The sequence below is a fragment of the Neofelis nebulosa genome, chromosome 4, assembly GCF_028018385.1.
Source record: "Neofelis nebulosa isolate mNeoNeb1 chromosome 4, mNeoNeb1.pri, whole genome shotgun sequence".
NCBI lineage: Eukaryota > Metazoa > Chordata > Mammalia > Carnivora > Felidae > Neofelis > Neofelis nebulosa.
Window position 1 is genome coordinate 26,258,042 of NC_080785.1, and position 21,855 is coordinate 26,279,896.

General features: G+C 36.6%; 1 protein-coding gene across 5 annotated transcripts in view; it reads left to right on the forward strand.

The window, feature by feature from the left end:
* The window catches only part of GRM8 (glutamate metabotropic receptor 8), a 778,872-nt gene that overhangs the window by 677,446 nt on the left and 79,571 nt on the right, over nt 1-21,855 (forward strand). For 4 of the 5 annotated variants that reach the window (XM_058724417.1, XM_058724415.1, XM_058724414.1 and 1 more), the window contains exon 9: nt 20,094-21,029. The exons of the other annotated variant lie outside the window; for it this stretch is intronic. In XM_058724417.1, coding sequence (XP_058580400.1) covers nt 20,094-21,029 — 936 coding nt within the window. The remainder of the gene's footprint in view (nt 1-20,093; nt 21,030-21,855) is intronic. 5 annotated transcript variants of the gene reach the window in all.

Below are 21,855 nucleotides of genomic sequence, written 5' to 3' on the forward strand. Positions count from 1 at the left end.
ATTGCAGTTTTGACTTGACTTTTTGAAGAGAGTTATTGTTTCATTTCTAAGTGGTTGCATTTATGTTTATGACTTTATCTCTAATTTTGCTAGAAACTGTCATCAAAAAATGTGATCTAAACAAGGTCTTTTAACCTATTAAGAGTTTATGACTAATTTTTTAAAGTTTTTATTTAAATTCCAGTTAGTTAACATACAGTGTAATATTAGTTTCAAGTGTATAATATAGTGATTCACACTTCACTGCAACACCCAGTGCTCATCACAAGTGCTCTCCTTAATCCCCATCACCTAACCCATCCCCCCACCCTTCTTCCCTCTGGTAACCATCAGTTTGTATGGAAGCAGCCCAAATGTCCATTGACTGGTGACATGAGTGGATAAAGAAGAATGGTATATATACATACAATGGAATATTATTCAGCCATAAAAAAGAATGAAATTTTGCCATTTTCAATGACACAGATGGAGCTACAGGGTACAATGCTACATGAAATATGTCAGAGAAAGACAAATACCATATCATTTCACTCATATGTAGAAAGCAAACCACATATTTTTTTAAGAAACAAAACAGATGAGAGGCACCTGGGTGGCTCAGTCGGTTCAGCGTCTAACTCTTGATCTTGGGTCAGGTCATGATCTCATGGTTCATGAGTTCAAGCCCCGCGTTGGGCTCTGCTCTAACAGAGAGGAGCCTGCCTGGGATTGTGTCTCCCCCTTTCTCTGCCCCCCTGCCCCCCTCCCAGTCACACACATTCTCCCTTTCTTTCAAAATAAATAAATAGGGGTACCTGGGTGGCTCAGTTGGTTGAGCGTCCAAGTTCGGCTCAGGTCATGATCTCACTATTTGTGAGTTTGAGCCCCACCTCAGGCTCTGTGCTGACAGCTCGCAGCCTGGAGCCTGCTTTGGATTCTGTGTCTCCCTCTCTCTCTGTTCCTCCCCCACTCACACTTTGTCTCTCTTTCTCTCTCTCAAAAATAAAGATTTAAAAAATAACAATAATAAATAAATTAATTAATTAATAATAAATAAATACTTTTTAAAAATTAAAAAAAAAAAGAAAAGAAATAAACCAAGGGAGGGAAAAAGAGAGGCAAACTAAGAAACAGACTATTAACTGTGGAGAACAAACTGATAAGTCATTTTTAAATACATGTCTTCTGAGCTCTAGAATTTATCAATCTGCCATTTTCCTAACATTTCTTTTTCTTGTCGTTGTTTGCTTTGTTGCCCATAAAAGTATGTCTGTGTTATATTTTCATTGAAATATGGGGGTTTGGGGTCCATATTATTGTAATTGTATTTTTTGGTTTACACTCTTATGTTTTTTAAAGCTGAACAGTTGTATCCAGTTTTATAACTAGATTTACTCACATTTTTGTAGATTTCTCAAATGCTTCAATAGTCAGGGCAACGTCTTTTATATTATGATTCCCTTTCTGAACTTATCAAGTTTGTTCTAATTTTCCGCAGACTGGATTACATATCAAGCATAAGTTTTCCAATGAAGTACTTATTAAAATGCCATGCTTTCTCAGTGATAATATATCTAACAAAATTTTCCTCTAGTTCTAAAATGTGGAAGAAAACTTTGCAGGTTATTAATTATATGATCATAAGTTTCTCCTAAAAATATTATGCTTTTTTTATTCTGCATTTGTGTTGTGGTGGAAATGTTTGAGACCATTCTCATTTTTATTTTTTACTAGATAAGCTTTTTTAGTCTTGTTTGATTTGTTTTGGGCTTTTCTTTAATCTTGTACGTCCTTCCAAAATGGCTTATGTTTAATCAGTGTCCTTTGCATTAATTTTCCTTTCAATTTATTCACATAGAGGTCTCTTGAGCAGAGAAATCTTTTCCTTCCTCATACCTTTGATTATGTTTTAGCATAACAATTGTTTTGGTTTCTTCAGTAGATATGTTAGTTACCTATAATTTTCTCATACATTCTGTCTTCTCTTTTCTTCCATATTTTCTAGCATTGTTTCTATCTCTCTATTTTTTTTCTTCCGTGGTTTCAGGAGTTTTACAAGTTGTTCTCTATGTCATAATTTGATTTTGTGCAAACTATACCCTTTACGTCAGTGTTTCCTATATGGATTTTCTGTTGGCATTTCATTGTTTGTTTGTTTGTTTGTTTTTGAGAGAGAAGAGAGAAAGAGAGAGAGAGAGCGTGTGTGCACATGTGAGCAGAGAGAAGGAGAGAGAGAATCCCAAGCAGGCCACACACTGTCAGCCAAAGACTGACACAGGGCTCCATCTCACAAATTGTGAGATCGTGACCTGAAGTTGGCATTTCATTTTTAGCTCTCCTCTGCTTCTCTGTTTCTCATCCACTTTTTTTTTTTTTACAGTTAGGTTTGTTAACTTTTCATTCAACTTGTTCTTAGTTAAAATGTTGATTAAACTTTTCTTATACACAGGATTTTTTTAAAAGTCCATTGGTCTTACAAGGCTTATTTGTATTACAGCATCCCCCCAATATACTGCTCCTATGTTTAGATGACCAAAGGAGCTACATTCAACACTTTCACTGTTCCTTGATATGTTTTACTTTGTATTTCTAAATAACATGCTTACATTTAATTTCTACTTCTTATTTTTCTGCCAAGGCACTTTACTGACTTCTCATTATGGGATAGGAGGAATTATCTCCTTAAAATAAAATGTTAAAAAAGGAGTTATCTCCTTTCTACGTCTTCTGCCATAGAACACTTCCTGTTCTATCATCTTCCCAATATATTTATACCATAATGTGTCTGCTGTTTATATGCCTTGAGTGCTTCTGCTTTCCTGGAAAAAGTTTTTGTTGTCCTTGTAGCTAATAATCATCATTTTAAAATTGTTTAGTTCCTTAGCATTTGGGGTTTTTATTGTGTGTGCTGCTTTTTATATACTTAAGACCAGTTCGTTCCCAAACTTTTCTCCAGAGGACACGTGGTTAGCTACATACATGCTCTTAGAGACAGCTCTCCTGCTTCTGGAATTCAGACGGGTACCTAAGAGTACAGCATAGTTTGCATCTCTGAATATCCCTTTATCATAATTCTGGTGATTTTCCTCACATTTCTTTTGTGTTGTGTGTCCTGTTTTCTGTAACCCAACTGCCCCCTGCCTTCTTTACTTGTCTTGTTTAGGTTTAGCACAACAACCGATAGCTTCTTGAGGCTGACAATGGAAGTCGTATATTTTGGGGAACTTGCATATATAAAAATATCTTTATTTTAACATTGTGCTTAAACAACATGTTGCCAAAATCTAGGTTGGAAGTCATTTTACTTTAGAATTTGAAGGCACTACTTCATTTTTCCTTCCTCTCGGGCCACTCTGATCTTTTGATTCTTTGTAACTTTTTCTCTTTTCCTTTTTTTTTTCATGTACAGAATCCTTTAAGGTTTCCTATTTGTCCTCGTTATTCTGAAGCTCAACAGGATATACCCTAATATGTGTATATTTTATTTATTGTGCTGGGAACTTGGTAGGACCTTTTAATCTAGGATTTCACATACTATTTCCTTCTAAGAAAATGTTTTGTTTCATAATCCCAACTCCCCATTTTCTTTTCCTGGATTTCTTATTATTTAGATCTTAGATCTTAGGGCTCCTGGATTAATCTTTTAATTCTCTCCTGATTTCTTTCTCTATGTCTTTTTGATCACTCTCTAGGAGATTACCTTCACCTTCTAATTCTTCTGTTGCCTTCCATTTCTGAAATTATAATTCAGAATTATAATTGTATTTTATATAATCATAATTATAAACAACTATGAATTATAATTAATGTAAGTATATTTCTATAATAACTATTATAGTTGATGTATGAGAGTTTTTATACCCTCTGAATGTTACTTTTTTCCTTACAGAAACAACTTTTTGTTTTACTCATAACATTAAAAAAAAAATCTCTGAAGCTTTTAAGTTTTAGATGGTCTTCTTTCCAGGCATAGCCTCTATTTTCTCAAATTGGGTTTTTTTCCTCCTATTTATTTGATTAAATGTCTATTTTACATGGTAGAAAATTTTTCGTGCCCAGTGATCCTTGAATTCCACTCATAATTAAGGGTGCATTAAAAGGCTGATTAAAAACTCTGCACAAGGGGCGCCTGGGTGGCGCAGTCGGTTAAGCGTCCGACTTCAGCCAGGTCACGATCTCGCGGTCCGTGAGTTCGAGCCCCGCGTCAGGCTCTGGGCTGATGGCTCGGAGCCTGGAGCCTGTTTCCGATTCTGCGTCTCCCTCTCTCTCTCCCCCTCCCCCGTTCATGCTCTGTCTCTCTCTGTCCCAAAAATAAATAAAAAACGTTTAAAAAAAAAAAAAAAAAACTCTGCACAAGAGTATGTTTGCCAACAGTGGACATCACTGGGAAATCACCTAGTGTCAGAATGTTTAGATCTTTTAGACTGATGGATCTAAAAGTCTCCCAAAGATGGATCTTTTAAAGCCTCTGATTGGAGCACGTAAGCTAGGCTGACAGTACTCATTGAGCCAGGTAGGGGAACAGGATTGGAAAACTCATGATTCAATATTCCTGTTTTCACCGGCCACTCAGGCGCCCCAAATGTGGTACCGGATTCGTTGTGCCAGGTGTCCTGTATCCAAGAGACCCTATGTTTTACCTTCTGCAGAGAGTAAATCTCGAGTCTTCTGCCAAGTTAGGGGGAAAGAAAGTAACCCAGCTTCACAAACATCAAATATTTGATCACATGGTTTTAGTGTTGAATTCTAATCCCTTTTAAATTGGCTCTTTGTGTGCATAAATGTTGCTTCATTCATTTTTACATTCCTAGTGCCTACTCTGTTGATTATATTGTTACTGAAATTCACATTTTTGAATAAGTGAATAAATTATTACTTTGTAAATTGAGGAAACCCTTAGCTAGATAGGGCTGGTTGGAAATGTTTCTCTTCTGATGTCATAGAGCCCCTTTCCTTATTATGTTGCCTTAATTCACATATATTGTTTGTCACTCGGTGTTGGAATAAGCATGTCTTAATATCATGTCGGCTTTCCCTACAACTTTCAGACAATTCAGTTTTAATGTCTGCTGTTATTCAGAGTTCACATTCTAAACAAGTCTTTACATTGTATTTCAAAAGCTGTAGTTACCACTTCATCCTATTAACTGCAGCACAGATACAAACAATTCTGGAAAACATTAAAGTGTGCCGTTGTGAGTCATGTTCCCCAAATATGGCATCCATAGTCTCCTATTCTACCATTCAATTTCTCTTTCATTTCTGTTCTTTTCTGCTTGGTCACTCTGCTCCTGCTGAGTCCAAGTGAACTCTGTCTTAATCTCTCTCAGTCTTTGTATTCTCCGCACTCCTCAGGAAGAACCTTTTGCCTCTAGGTTTGGGGCTGAAAGGCAACATCAGGTTCTCTCCATTTTTCAGAAGTCATTTATTTTTACACTGTGTCTCAGTTGTGATAGCTCTATTTCTCTCTGGCTGCAGGAGCCTTTTTTTGTTGATGTTTAGCAGTTTCATGTCTATCTCTATGAGGGTAGAATATAGAAAGAGCCATGCAATCCCTAAGAATTCGATGTGGAATAGTAATGTTTTTAAGTGTTGTCTTCCGTTTTTAATTCAAATAAATGACCAAATTGTGCATATATTTATGGACTATATTATACGTACCTTTCAGGCAGGAAGAGTACTGTATAAGTAGTTTGAATAAAGTATGCTAAACTGATAAAATAAATTTTATGATGCTCTTCTTTGGAATGAAAGAGCTGGAGATAGTGTTTCACTGTAATGATTCTGAGGGGATACGATTCAGTAGGATTAAGTATAGTTAAACCATGAGACAAATGTTTATCTTTTCTTAATGTTTATTTTTGAGAGAGAGAGAGAGCGAGAGAGAGAGCGCACACACTTGAGTTGGGGAGGGGCAAAGAGAGAGGGAGACAGAGCATCCCAAGCAGCCTCCATGCTGACAGCATGGACCTCGGCCTGGGCCTCAAACTCAGGAACTTGTGAGATCATGACCTGAGCCAAAACCAAGAGTTGGATGTTCGGCCAACTGAGCCGCCCAGGTGCCCCAAAACAAAGGTTTATCTTATCCCAAGGTCTTTGCATTGGTATGGTGTGAACAAATGCTTTAAATTATCACCAAATATTTTGCCTCTTTTTTCTAAGTCTGATTTAGACTCACCTTTTCTTTTCTATTTCCAGTAAACTGACTGCCCTGGTTTTGCTCATTCATCTCCTCTTCTTGTCTAGGGCCTCTTCTGTCTATGTGCCATATTCCTTCCACGTGGACTATTATTTCAAACACTGCCCTTGGAGGTAATAAATGTGGAGGTAATAAAATGCTGTGATTGAATGTGTGGTTTCAGGCCCCCTCCATCATTTAATAACTATAATGTGGGTGAGGCCAGTTACCTATCACTCCGTGACAACTTAAACAAAATGGGATACCTAACATTAAACATTTAATTGCTTAGGATGGTTCTGGCACATAGTATTCTCTCAATAAATGTTAGTTATCGGGGCGCCTGGGTGGCGCAGTCGGTTGAGCGTCCGACTTCAGCCAGGTCACGATCTCGCGGTCCGTGAGTTCGAGCCCCGCGTCGGGCTCCGGGCCGATGGCTCGGAGCCTGGAGCCTGTTTCCGATTCTGTGTCTCCCTCTCTCTCTGCCCCTCCCCCGTTCATGCTCTGTCTCTCTCTGTCCCAAAAATAAATAAAAAACGTTGAAAAAAAAATTAAAAAAATAAAAAAATAAAAATAAATGTTAGTTATCATTGTCACCACCATCATCATCATCACCACCACTTTTTTTTTATAGAGTACAAGTGGGGGAGAGGGTCAGAGGGAAAGAGAGAGAGAGAGAGAGAGAGAGAGAGAATCTTAAGCAGGCTCCACGCTCAATGCAGAGTCTAACACGGGGCTCAGTCCCACTACCCTGGGATCATGACCTGAGCTGAAATCAAGAGGTGGATACTCAACGTACTGAGCCACCGAGGTGCCCCTCATAATTATCACTTTCGTGTTTCTTTTGCTTAGCAACATGAAATGGCGTATCACTGAAAATAATTCACTTCAAACCCTTCACATTCTGAAGACATTTACTTCCTGGAACTTTCCATTGGTTGAGTTAAATATACATTGAGTGATATGGGCTAAGATGGAAATAGAGAAGTATTTTGTACTGAACATCTATTATATTGTTCAAACTATTGCAAAATGCTTTGTAATAAATTATCTTAGTTGCTGCATGCATTAATAATCAGCTTAGTGTAGGAAAAATAAGAAATGTAAATAATTAAAAGAATATTCTTCAAGTTTACAAAATTGCCCATAGAGAGTTTTATTCCTGAGCTGATTTTCATCGTATTTACTTCTACTTAGTATTGGCAATGAAGGATCTGCTTAATTGAATTTAGTCATCACAAAGTATTGGCATAATGTATTTAATGTGGCTATCTACATATGACATCTAAGTCACATTTTAAGATCTTGCTAACTTTTAAATTAATAGCATGAACAGTTTTAAATAATACTAAGAAAAGAACTAACATACCAAATCATCTGAGGAGTTCAAATAGTCATTTATGTAAACATTCAGGTGAATTAATCCTATATGAAGAGAAACCTAAGAAAATTATTTGAAACTAATTCTGGTCATCTAAAATATAATTATAAACATAGTAACACATAGTTGTAGGTCCATAGTTTATGATTAAAAATAACCATAGAATTCAAAGTAAAATTTTTATCACAAATTTAAAACTAAGAAAAAAAATCGTTCAATACTATTGCTACAAATACCACATTCTACCTGTATATTTGCATATGCACTATGGAGGGGTGAAACTCTGTCATAGGGTTAGTGTATCTTATTCATCCAAAGTATTGAGGGTCTGACTTCCTATACTCTTCCCTGAAACCATTCATTCCACAACACACACCCCAACATGCACACTTAAAGATGCCATCCTCTCCAAGCTCAGAGCTCAGGACAGAAAGCACTCACCTGGCTGGTTTTTTCTGCATAGAGATGGGTGAAAGATGGGCATCTCATGTGGCAGTTACCAGGAACTGCCATTAAGAGTTGAGATTGTGGGTGGGGGGTGCCTAGGTGGCTCAATCCGTTAAGTGTCTGACTCTTGATTTGGGCTCAGGTCATGATTTCATGGTTCGTGAGTTCCAGACCCCCCATCAGGCTCTGCATTCACAGTACAGAACCTGCTTGGGATTCTGTCTCTCTCTCTCTCTCTCTCTCTCTCTCTCTCTCTCTCTCTGCACTTTCCCTAGTTGTGCTCTTTCTCTCAAAATAAATAAATAAACTTTAAAAAAGAGTTGGGAAAATAAAAGCAAGAAATAGCAGATCTGGATGAAATCCAGATATGGTGGCTTTTTGTTTGTTGCTGCTAACATAATTTTTGGACAGAGCAGCTATATTTAATTATAGGTAGAGAATGAGGACCTTTTTCCAGTGCTGCCTCTCACTCTTAAATTGAAATGTATGTGGGGTCTCTACCTGTCTTTTACATTTTCTGTTCAAAAAACACTTTCACAGATACTAACTCATTAGATCTTTCCAATATGCCTGTGAGGTATGTGTCAGAGTGCATAATTCCCCCAAATTAGCTTCTCTAGGGGTATGGATGAAATAGACACCACACAGATTGAGGAAAGAATAAATTTACTACCCACATCTGCCTACTGCCTAAAGCCATGCCTATTCAAAACACTGAATGGAGAGTAATTATAATCATAGCTGTATTTATTGTACATTCTATTTATTAATCAATGTATGTATTATGAAACATTGACTTTCTATTGACTACTAGGTCTTAAAACTAAAAGGAGATAAAAAAAATATCTGACCTTAGATTATTGTGCTCTCAGTCTAGTGGGGAAATGGACACATGAACAGATAATCACAATATAATCTCAAAGAGTTATGATAAAATACATAATGAATTATAATGAAATACAAGGGAGAAACATACCTACCTGCCTGGTATGGATTAGATAAGAGAAGACTTCACACAAAAGCTTAATTTTCTCTCATGAAGGTAACTAGGGACGTTCCCTTTTCAAATCCTATCCTCAGGAAATTTGTGTCTTTGGACATCACTAGCCATGTCTTCATTCGTTAAATTATCTATTTGGTTTCATGGACCTTGGACTATATTCTTACCTAGTTTCCATCTGGCCATGTTGTTTCATCCTCCTTTACTGATCTTGCTGAGTCTGCTCCTTAAAAGTTGCTCTTTCCAGGGCTCCTTTTGTGCCGTCTTCCCTTCACGTTATCCCTGTTTCTGTGGATGAGAATTCACTAATAAATATTCATGGTCTCAACTGCCTTGCACATGACTGTGCCTTTGAAATCTTTACCTCCTGCAAACCTGACTCATGAATACAGCTCAAGTGTTCATCTGATTTGTGTGTTTCTTGGCTTGGAAGCCTCACTGGGATTTTGAGCTCCTAGAGAACCAAGTCATGATCTACCTTTTAAAACCAGTCATTCCCTTGGATGCCCCTATTCAATGAAAGGTACCATCACCTGCTCATTCTTTCGTTCCTTCTTCCTTCACTCAACATCTATTTTTTCATACCTATTGGGAGTTAGTCACCACAATTGGCTCTGAGATGCAACAGTAGAAAAACAGACCTGGCTCTTACTCTTCTGAGGAAAATAAATTTTAAATTACTGCTTAGCAAAGTATGGTTTACTAATTACATCTGTCAGAATCGCAGGAAGAAGGGCTTTTAAAAATCCCAACCTGAGGTTCCTTCCCAGACTTACTGAATTGTAATCTTTAAGAACTGGGGCCCAGGGATCCATATTTTAAGTAAACCCCTTAAGCGAGTCTGAGGAACATAACCTAACATTTATAAAACCACTTATTTAAATAAAAAGAAAACCAAACAAATAAATACATAATTACATACTATAAGCTTCCACTGAAGGAGACTACAAGATGCTGTGTGAATGTGTAATAGGGGAGTCGGGAGGATTGATATGTAATGGTCAGTCATTACCTGGGAGTTAGGGGCAAGATCATGCAAGGCCCTGTGGCTGGTGATTGATTAGACATGAGGGGTGGGAGTCAGCAAATGCTAAGAATGACTCTTAAATTAGATGCCTGGATGCCATATAATATATGTATGTATATAATGCCATATAAATATAAATATATAAATATATATATATCAATGAATACTAAGATATGACTTTCAAATTGGATGTCTGGATGCCATATATGTATGTATATAATGCCATATAAATATTATATATATATATATATATATATATATATATATATACACACACACACCAGAGAATGCTAAGAATGACTGTCAAATTGGGTGTCTGGATGCCATATATGTATGTATATAATGCCATACAAATATAATATATATAAATATATATATGTATATATGCATATAATGTATATAACATATATACATTATATACATATATATGTACATATACATATATAATATACATTATGTATATATACATTATATACATATACATTATGTATATATATTATATACATATACATTATATATGTATATACATATACATATATATGTATATAATGTATATAATGCCATACAAATATATATAAACATATATAAATACATATATATATACATATATATATATATATGTATATATATATAATCATGCCATATATTTGCTTAAAATCCTTTAATCGCTGTCTATGGCCTAGAGAGTAAAGTCTGAAAACCTGCTTACAGAGCCCTTCCTGGCCACTCTGCACCCTCAGATTCCTGTTGCCCCCACCTGTCACCTGGAATTCTGCAGCAGCCTCCGTGTGACTGGTCTGTCTCGAGTCCTGGACTCCATCAGTCTTCCCTCCACTCTGCAGCCCACGATTCTTCTAAACAATGAAACTCACTACCCCTGACTTTGTTAGAATCCTCCAAAGGATCCCTTGACCACCTGTAAGATAGCATCCAAACTCTTCTTGGTGGCTCATGTCCTTCATGATCTCACATCTTCTTTGCCACTCCACCCCATGCTTTAATCTACACGCCTGACATTTTTTGTACCTTTAGTTTCTCCGATTGATGTGACTTCTTGCCCCTGGGTCTTAATGACCTTTTTCTTTCCTTCTGACCCTGCAGGATGCTCTTGTAGCAGCACCATTTCCTCACCCCTTTTTAGGGAGTCTCATATGGAGCTGTCACTTGCTCTTTGTGTATCTCTTTCCCTACCTACACTGTCTCTGGAGGTCGGGGACCATGTCCTTGTCACTGTTGGATCCCCACATTGAACCTGTGTCTTAAACAGAGTGAATCTGCAACATGTTTTTTTATGCAACAAATAATACCCAGTGTTAATAGTACCTGAATGTACCAAGTTAAATAATTTGCATATTTTTAAAAATAACAGCTTTACCGAGATCACTCACAGGCTATGAAATATGTCCTTTTAAAGTGCATAATTCAGTATTTTTCAGTATATTCACAGAGTTGTGCATCTATCACCACTACCTAATTTTAGGCCACTTCCATCACCACCCAAGAAATTCTGTACCCTTGAGCACTCACTCTGTTCCCTCCTCCCTTTAACCCCTGGCAGTCCTCAGTCTATTGTCTGTCTATGGATTTGCCTCTTCTGGACATTTCCTATAAAGTAAAATCACACAATAGGTGGTCTTTGTCGTTAATTTTTCTCACTTAACATATTTTCAGTGTTCATCCATTTTATAGCCTATATTAGTACTTTATTCTTTTTATTTATCTTTAATACTGTATTCCTTTTTTATTTTTAATATTTGGTTGTATAGATATAGCACAATTTGTTTATCCATTCATCAGTTTATGGACATTTGGGTTGTTTCTGCTTTTTGGCTATTATAATAATGCTACCCTGAACATTCTTATATAGATTTTTATGAGAACATATGCCTTCAGTTTTCTTGGATTGGAATTGTTTTTAGAAGTAGAATTGCTGGGTCATATGGCAACTCTATGTTTAACTTGTCAAGGAACTGCCAAACTGTTTTCCAAAATAACTGAGCCATTCTAAATTCCCATAAGCAATGTAAAGGGTTTTAATTTTTTCACATCTTCAATAACACTTGATACTGTCTGCACTTTTTATTATAACCATCCTAGTGGATCCTTTGGTTGAATTTGCATTTCCCTGATGACTAATGATGTTGGGTACTTTTCATCTGCATATTGGCCATTCATACATCTTCTTTGGAGAAATGTCTCTTCAATTCTTTAACTCATTTTTGTTTGGATTATTTGTCTTTAACTGTTTAATTCTAAGAGTTTTTAATATATATATATATATATATATATATATATATATATATGTGGTCTATAAAAATATATGGGTGATAAGTATTAAAGAGGACACTTGTGATGAGTACTGGGTGTTACATGTAAGTGATGAATCACTAAATTCTTTTTTTTTTAATTTTTTTAATGTTTCTTTATTTTTGAGAGCTGAGAGACAGAGAGGTGGGTGGGGCAGAGAGAGAGGGAGACACAGAATCCAAAGCAGGCTCCAGGCTCCAAACTGTCAGCACAGAGCCCAAGGCAGGGCTCGAACCCATGAACCATGAGATCACGACCTGAGCTGAAGTCAGACGCTTAACCGACTGAGCCATCCTGGTGTCCCATGAATCACTAAATTCTACTCCTAAAACAAATATTACACTATATGTTAACTAGCTGGAATTTAAGAATTTGAAAAAATTCAATATATACTCAGATGCCTTAAAAAAAAGTAAAATTTAAATTTCATCTCATGATATATATATGTTCTTATCAGATACCCAATTTGGAAATAATAGTGCCCACTCTGTGGGTTGTCTTTTCACTCTCATAAAGGCATCTTTTGAATCACAAAAGGACTTACTATTGATAAAGTCCAATTCACCTATTTCTATTTTGTTTCTTAAGGTTTTGGTGTCATGTCTTGTCCCAGCACCTTTTGTTGAAAAGACTATTTTTTCCTCATTGAATTTTCTTGGCATCCTTGTTAACAATCAATTGCCCATACATGTGAGACATTATTTCTGGGTCCTTAATTTTATTTCATTGATTGGTCCATCTTTATGCCAGTATCACGCTGTCTTGATTACTATAGCTTGGTAGTAAGTTTTAAAATCAGGAAGTGTGAATTTGCCAACTTTATTTTTCACTGTCAAGATTGCTTTGTCTATTCTGGGTCCCTGACATTTCCGAATGGATTTTAGGATCAGCTTGTCAATTTCTGCAGAGGCCAGATGGGATTTTGATAGAGATCATGTTGGATCTGTCAATTAATGTTTAGGGAATGTTTCTGTCTTAGCATCTTATCCATGAACATGGGGTTTCTTTTCACTTATTTAGGTCTTCTTTCATCTTTTTTTTTTTTTTTTTTAAATTTTTTTTTTTCAACATTTTTTATTTATTTTTGGGACAGAGAGAGACAGAGCATGAACAGGGGAGGGGCAGAGAGAGAGGGAGACACAGAATCGGAAACAGGCTCCAGGCTCCGAGCCATCAGCCCAAGAGCCTGACGCGGGGCTTGAACTCACGGACCGTGAGATCGTGACCTGGCTGAAGTCGGACGCTTAACCGACTGCGCCACCCAGGCGCCCTTCTTTCATCTTTTAAAATGATATTTTATAGGTTTTGGTGAAAAAAAATTTGCACTTTACTTGCTTATTCTGAAGTATTTTACTTTTTTGATGATAAAATTTTATTAACTTTATTTTAAATTGTCCTTCTAAATAGGATAAATCTGCATTTTTAAATCTTTATTTATTTTTGAGAGAGAGAGAGAGAGAGAGAGAGATCATGAGCGGAGGAGGGGCAGAGAGAGAGGGAGACACAGAATCCAAGGTAGGCTCCGGGATCTGAGCCGTCAGCACAGAGCCTGATGCAGGGCTCAAATCCACAAACCACAAGACCATGACCTGAGCCTAAGTCCGTTGCTTAACCAACTGAGCCACCCAGGTGCCCTGAGAAGTCTGCATTTTTAAAGGTTATATGGATATGTAATATTATATAAAATCAGCACTTTAATATATGGATCGTCTCACATGTAAGTATTAGATTTTCAAAGGACCCTAATAGTACTTCCCACTTTGAAAATGAGTAGAAAGCTATGTGTGACCCAAAGGAAATGGATGAATATTAAGGAAGCAATATATATTCATGTATTAATTTATATACCAATATACTGAGAAACTTTATTTTGAGTTGTATTATCAGGTTAACTATGGAACATGTATTCACTCATATGTGAATCATGATTCACAAAATACACGAAAGTTTGACATTTTAAATACTTAGGCTAATTAGTGCACTTGTTAAACCTACAGATTATGTGGAAATTAGTAATTAAAGCTTTTTTAAAATGCCCAGTCTCACTGGAAATATTTGCAGATATGACATAAAGTCATATGAAGAGTTGGATGTTTGAATACTGGGGTGGCAAACTAGTCACCAAAATGATTATCGATACTGTGCTTATGTATAGAGCAAAAGGAAAATAGGTAATTCAGAATGGTATGACTGGTTATATCAGTTATCTGTTAGTATTTAAAATGTTCCCACATGTATAGTAATCACATCAGTGAAGATACCACTTAAAATATGGGGAAAATACTATAATAGAGGTATATTGAGTAAGGATTTTATAATGAATACTGGAAATTATTAATTATAATGGAGCCTTTAATTGGGAAACATAGTCTTTTTGGTTTTCAAGAGATACTAAAACTACACAGAAGAAAATTGTTCTGAAAAAATAATGTCTATTTAAAGAATTTATGAATAATTACTCTAGGTTGATTGGTCTGAAAAGATTAAAGGTTAAAAAATAGAAGCACAAGGGGTGCCTGGGTAGCTCAGTCAGTTGAGCATCTGACTCTTGATTTCAGCTCAGGTCATGATCTCACAGTCGTGAGATAGAGCCCCTTGGCGGGCTCTGCGCTGAGCATGGAGCCTGCTTGAGATTATTCTCTCTCTCCCTCTTCCTCTGCCCCTACCCTACCTGCACTCTTTATCTCTCTCTAAAAAAAGAAGAAACACACTCAGAAAGTTTTGGGTTTTTGGCTTTTGGTGTATTTGTCTGCAGTAGTAATTGGATTTGACAGCAGAAACCAGTTGATGGCTCATATTCTATGAGATGTACTGGCTTGGAACGTACAGAATGAATCACTGTTGGTAAACATTGTCAAGACACGAATGGGTTATGGTTTTGTCCCCGGAGGTCTGTCTATATAACTATCATCCATTTGTTAGACTATATATTTTAGAAAGAAACCCTAATCTAATATCAGAATAATGTCAAAGACAAGGAAGACAAATTTTAAAAATGCATGGATACTCATAAGAAAGATGGTATAATCTGTTAATAAAGTTGCGCAAAAGAGCTAAATGATCTTTATTTATGCTTTATAGTACAGCTGTGAAAATTAGAGGTTGTTTAATTTACTCTCAAGTAGTATTGTTTTTAATCACTGTTTAACACATGCAAAATAAATTATTTATCTCAAATATTAAAGTATTTATAAGATCATGATTCAACTATTTGCTATTTATCCTTCCCTGAGGTATTGGTTGGTTCCCAGACTTCAACTATGGCATCAAAACACAGTACAGTTATATATAAATAGATTCCTTGATGAAAATGGAGTCATGTGTAGGTATCACGTTTACAAAAATATAATTAATATATAATACAATTATATATTAATTATATTATAATTATGATATATAATATAATCAATATATAATTATATAAAATAAATATAATATATAATTACAAGAATATAATTAATATATTAAGAAAAGTCATATGTAGTGTTTGACTGTGGGTGTTTTTCTTAAAATTCTTAACTATTTAAAGTATTGCAGTATTTCCCATTATCTTATAACTTTATTTTTTATTTATGAAAAATAATTTTCTATTCATTCAGTACACAGAAATTGATCATGGAAAATTTAATATTTGGCTCATAATGATAAATATTTATCCTACGTATTGAGGCTTATCTGATATAAGTGTATCTCTTTGTTAACAAGTCTTATTTCCTTCTGGAAAATGAAATGTATTAAGAATTAAAGAATTATACATGTGGTTAGAAAGCTGACCTTTAAAGTCTCTACCAGTCTTGAAGTTTAATGTTTTTGAGATATTTGGCTGCCTTTTTTTTTTCAATAACCTCATATGTCTATAGAAACCCCAAACAAAATGCAATTTTGGTTTTACAATAATTAGCTTTGAAATATAACCTTCACAAAAGTATTTTATTATCTTTTAGGAGTCCATTAGGGTATAAAATCAATACTTTTGCCATTCTGTGGAGCATTTCATTTTTCTCAATATTTTCAAGAGAAACCACTGTATGTTTCCAATTTAACTTTTTTTTCTTCCCTAATGGAATTCTATACATAAATAAAATAGCTTTTCTAAATCTTTAAAACCTAATAGAAAATTAGCTGGGTTGTGATAGATTGCTTTACCTTTGTGGTGAAAAGACAGGGTAAGAGCTAATGGTTTTGAGTGCCCTTATGACACATCAAGTACCACTATTTTCTCAAAGGAGAACATTTGAAATTAAACAGGCATGAATTTTCTATTCCACCTCGAGTAAGGCAGAAGCCAAGATACTGTTTATGACCTCATCTCAGAAATTACATGTAATCGTTTCTGGTATGTACTATTGTTTACATAAATCAACCTCTGCAAGTATTGAGCTTGGAGATTATAGCTCTCTATCCTCAATCATTCACCCCACATTCAAGAAAAGAAAACATCCTTAAGTGATAGATCTATTCATGAGAATAGTCTCAGTTGCATGTTCCCAAAGAGAGGGAACCATAAGGTGATGAAATTATATTGCCAAAATGAGCCAGTTTGGGGCATATTTTTGGTAAATGACAGGCGTCACTGCCTTCTGAGTAGATTCTCAATAGAACATTACACTGGTGGTGGTCACAGAATAGGGGGATAAGCTTATTTTGAGTAGTATTAGTTTTCTATTGCTGTGTAACAAATAACTATAAAATTTAACACCCTAAGACAGTAAAACATTTGTTATCTTACACAGTATCTATTCAGAAGCAGCTTATTAGCTGAGTGTTTCTGGCTCAGTATTTCTCATGTGGTTGCAGTCAAGGTATCATCTGGGGCTGCAGTCATCTGAAGGCTTGAGTGCAGCCAGACAAGTTGTTTTGTAGGTGGTTCCCTCACATGCATGACAAGTTGGTGCCGGTTGTCGGTTGTCGGCAGGTGGCCTGAGTTCTTTACATTGGGCTTCTTAGAGTTCTCATGACACTGTGGTTCTTCCCTTGGGGTGAGTGATCCAAGAGACAGCAGGGCAGAAACCAGAATATTTTTCAGAAATATTCTCAGAAATCTCAGAATAGTCTCAGAAATCACATGTAATAATTTCTGGTATGTACTTTTGTTTACATAAATCAACCCTATTCACAGTGGGAGGGGAAATACATGAGTTCACGAGTTCTAGGAGGTGAGATTATCGGGAGCCATTTTGGAGCCAGACCACCATAGGATACGGTAATTCTTCTTTTGGGTTGTTAATAGAGCTGGTCTTGGGGAAAATAAGTTGTGTATTGTTTTGTTTTGTTTTTCAAATGTTCTTTGGGCTCCCATTTCTGTGCTTCTTTGAGCAACCTTCTGTTACTGGGTCCCAGTACTATCAAGTTGACCCCTTCTTCCTCCGGGGTCTGCTGTGGTATGCTTCCTATTGTTAACAAACAAAATTCAGATGAGTAAATTAGAAGATTTCATTGGCTTTATTCAATGATTCATGAATCAGGCAGCATCTCATCTAGCAAGTAGAGGTGTGTTCCAAGGAGTTGTGCAAAATGGAAGATTTATATCAGAAGGAGGGTCAGGCAAAAAATTGTAAGCAAAAGAAAAGAAAGGATTGTTCCAGACAAAGTCACCTTCCCTTAGGGGGAAGAGAAGGTCTTATCTGTCAGATTACCTCATCTTCCTTTGGGGAATGGAGAAGGCCCGTTGGCAGACTCCTTGGCATCATCCATCAGAAAATTCCTGACTGACCTGGTTAAGACTACATTACTGGGGAAGGTTGAAACTGCAGTTAGATCTAGGTAGTAAATGCCAGTTTAAGACTTGGGGCTTTAACCTACACGATGCCATTTGGGACCTTTGGTTTTCTTTTGTACACTGTCCTTCCTTTCTCACAAATTCAGCAAATATTTGAGGGTAAATTGTGTGTCAATCACTGTTCATAGAACTTACCATTTATAGTAGCTACTTTTCGTAAGAAGTTCTCTCCTATGATCTATAATTCCAGTTTGTAATATTAGTGTCCTACTAAAATGATTGTGTTTCTAATAAGGTAAATGTGGTATTATGATTTATAATAAGAAACATATAGTCTTTGACCTTATTCCTGACACAAACTCCTAAAACCTTTGGAATTTTCTGTGATAAGAGCAATAAAGGTGTCTTAATTATGTTAATGAGGTGACTTTTGGAAACCCTCTAGATAACCTACGGTTGGGGGCTGGTTGTCAGAGGAATCAACCATGTGAGTAGGAGATTAGAAATTTCAGTCCCACCCCAGACTTTTGGGAAGGGAGAGGGGCTAAAGGTTGAATCGATGCCAATGGCCACTAATTCAATTAATCATGCTTATGTGATGAAGTCTCCATAAAGTCGCAAAAAGTGGGAGTCAGAGAGTTTAAAAGTTGGTGAACAGGTGGAGATTTGAGGGGAGTGACATAATCAGAAAGCATTGGAGTTCTGTGCCCTTTCCACACACCTTCCGCTATGCATCTCTTCCATGTGGCTGTTCCTGAGGTATATCCTTTTTATAATAAGCTGGTAATCTAGTAAGTAACATGTGTCCTAGTTCTGTGAGCTGGTCTAGCACACTAATTGAACCCAAGGCCGGTGTTGTTGGAACCTTCAATCTATAGGTCTTTCAGAATCTGCACATGTAACAACCTGGACTTATAGCTGATATCTGAAGTGGAGGGGACAGTCCTGCAGCCCGAGCCCTTAACCTGTGGGATCTGATGCTATTGCCCGATAGCCAGTGTCAGAATTGAGTTAACTTATAGGATGCCCGGCAGGGGTCTAAGATTGCTTCGTGGTATGGGAAACCTCCTCTTCCCTACCCCATACATGTTGAAACTGGGTCCAGAACCTTTAGTAAACAATCAAAGAAGAGGTCAATGATTGGCAGAATACCCTTAAAATAATATTTTATTTTAGTAGAGGTATTCTGTGATTTAATCCAAAAGAGGAAGGTAGAACCTGAAGACTGAGTAGATACTAAGCACATTAGGGTGACTTTCTCATTTATACCAGTTTCACTGCTTTAAGCCACTTATAAGACTAGTTTTTTTCGATTAGAAACATTGCCATCAAGCTATCTCATTCAGCATGGTCTTTTTCACAGCATGGAAGTGCAAAACTGGGGGGATTAAAAGTCTATTTCATGCTTAAATGGAGGCAAAAACATTAATATAGTTATCACCACGAGAACATGAGGATTATCAGAGATTAAAGTAGTGAATTTTCCCATTTCCTTTCAAAACTGACACAATGTGATTTGAATTTCCCTAAATATGGTGAAGAGCCTTGGATCACTCTTTTATATGTATGTTTATATCCTAAGCCAGTGTTTCAGGGACTCTGGCATTTATATTTGTGATTAACTCTAAAACCTATTTCCATGGGGCTTTTTTTTTCCTTTCCCTTTTTCTTTTTCTTTCTTTCTTTCTTTCTTTCTTTCTTTCTTTCTTTCTTTCTTTCTTTCTTTCTTTCTTTCTTTCTTTCTTTCTTTCTTTCTTTCTGAGTTTCAAAACTGTTTGGGCCAATAAATCTTTCTACGAATGTCAGATTGGTCAACATTGAGGAGGTAAATGGAAACTAATGACACTCATCAAGTTGATGATATGAATGATTTATTGGACCCAATCATTTAACACTTTCAAAAAGTCAATATTGGGGAAAGAAATGGGGCTCTTATTATGGTAAACTGTATTTGCGCTGTCAGCATTCAATGATTTATTACAATCCTGTGGCTAGGATTAGGATATTATAAATGGGGGGGGAAATGGAAAGCTCATTAATTTTTTATCCCCACAGGTGGAAGACATGCAGTGGGCTAATAGAGAACACACTCACCCGGCGTCTGTCTGCAGTCTGCCCTGTAAGCCTGGGGAGAGGAAGAAAACAGTGAAAGGAGTCCCTTGCTGTTGGCACTGTGAGCGCTGTGAAGGTTACAACTACCAGGTGGATGAGCTCTCCTGTGAACTTTGCCCTTTGGATCAGAGACCAAACATCAACCACACAGGCTGCCAGCTTATTCCCATCATCAAACTAGAATGGCATTCTCCCTGGGCTGTGGTGCCTGTGTTCGTTGCAATATTGGGAATCATCGCCACCACCTTTGTGATCGTGACCTTTGTCCGCTATAATGACACACCTATTGTAAGGGCTTCGGGACGAGAACTTAGCTATGTGCTCCTGACAGGGATTTTTCTCTGTTATTCAATCACCTTTTTAATGATTGCAGCGCCAGATACAATCATATGTTCCTTCCGCCGGATCTTTCTAGGACTTGGCATGTGTTTCAGCTATGCAGCCCTTCTTACCAAAACCAACAGAATCCACCGAATATTTGAGCAGGGCAAGAAATCGGTCACAGCGCCCAAGTTTATTAGTCCAGCATCCCAGCTGGTGATCACTTTCAGCCTCATCTCCATCCAGCTCCTGGGAGTGTGTGTCTGGTTTGTTGTGGACCCCCCCCACATCATCATTGACTATGGAGAACAGCGGACTCTAGACCCAGAGAATGCCAGGGGAGTGCTCAAGTGTGACATTTCTGATCTCTCGCTCATTTGTTCACTGGGGTACAGTATCCTCTTGATGGTCACTTGTACTGTGTATGCCATTAAAACGAGAGGTGTCCCAGAGACTTTCAATGAAGCCAAACCTATTGGATTTACCATGTACACCACCTGCATCATTTGGTTAGCTTTCATTCCCATCTTTTTTGGTACAGCCCAGTCTGCAGAAAAGGTAAGTACAAGAATGCATATGCCAACCCTTCTCTGGATTTAACTTCTTTCTTTAGGATGCTTTCCCACTTTTCTTTTGGCTTACTTATATTCTCTCAAGATGATTCAGTCTATTTTATTCTTATTCTTATATTCATATATATATATATATATATATATATATATATATATATATATAATTATGAAATCCCTCAAGGTCACTTACCTTTGAATACGTGTCGACTAAGGTTGATTTTCCATGAAGAATGCTTTCATGTGTCCACCTTGGCAGAACTGAAAACTGAAAGATCTCACATTACTTTCTGGGTTTCTCTTCCCAGGTCTGTTATCTACTAAGATGACTGGTTTTGTTTTTTTTTTTTCCTAATGTTAATTAAAAATGAATGGGAGAAAAGAAAGTCAGACATAATTCATAGGGATGAGCTATCCCAGAGATATCCCATTGCATGACAAATGCCGCCTTTTCTGGTTGTAATGTGACTCTGGGAATAAGCTATTCCTTAATAATTATGATGGTTTTAGTTATGGAGGCAGAGCTTATAGTAGAGCAACAACCACTACAAAAAAAAGCTGAAATGGCTTAGTTCGATCTGTGCCATCTTGCTACTTCCTTTCAGCCTCCCTTCTTATCACTTTTCCATATGTGAAAGGTGATGTTGAAGGATTTAAAAAAAGATAGCAATGGGCAGTTTTACAAAAAGCAGTTTCGAATTTTTCAGAAGGTGAAGATCAATTAAATCTCGTAAAATAATTTTCTTTTGCCACGAATCTCCAATTAACCTTTCTCACATAAATCACTGCAAGTAAAGAACATCTATATGTGAAAG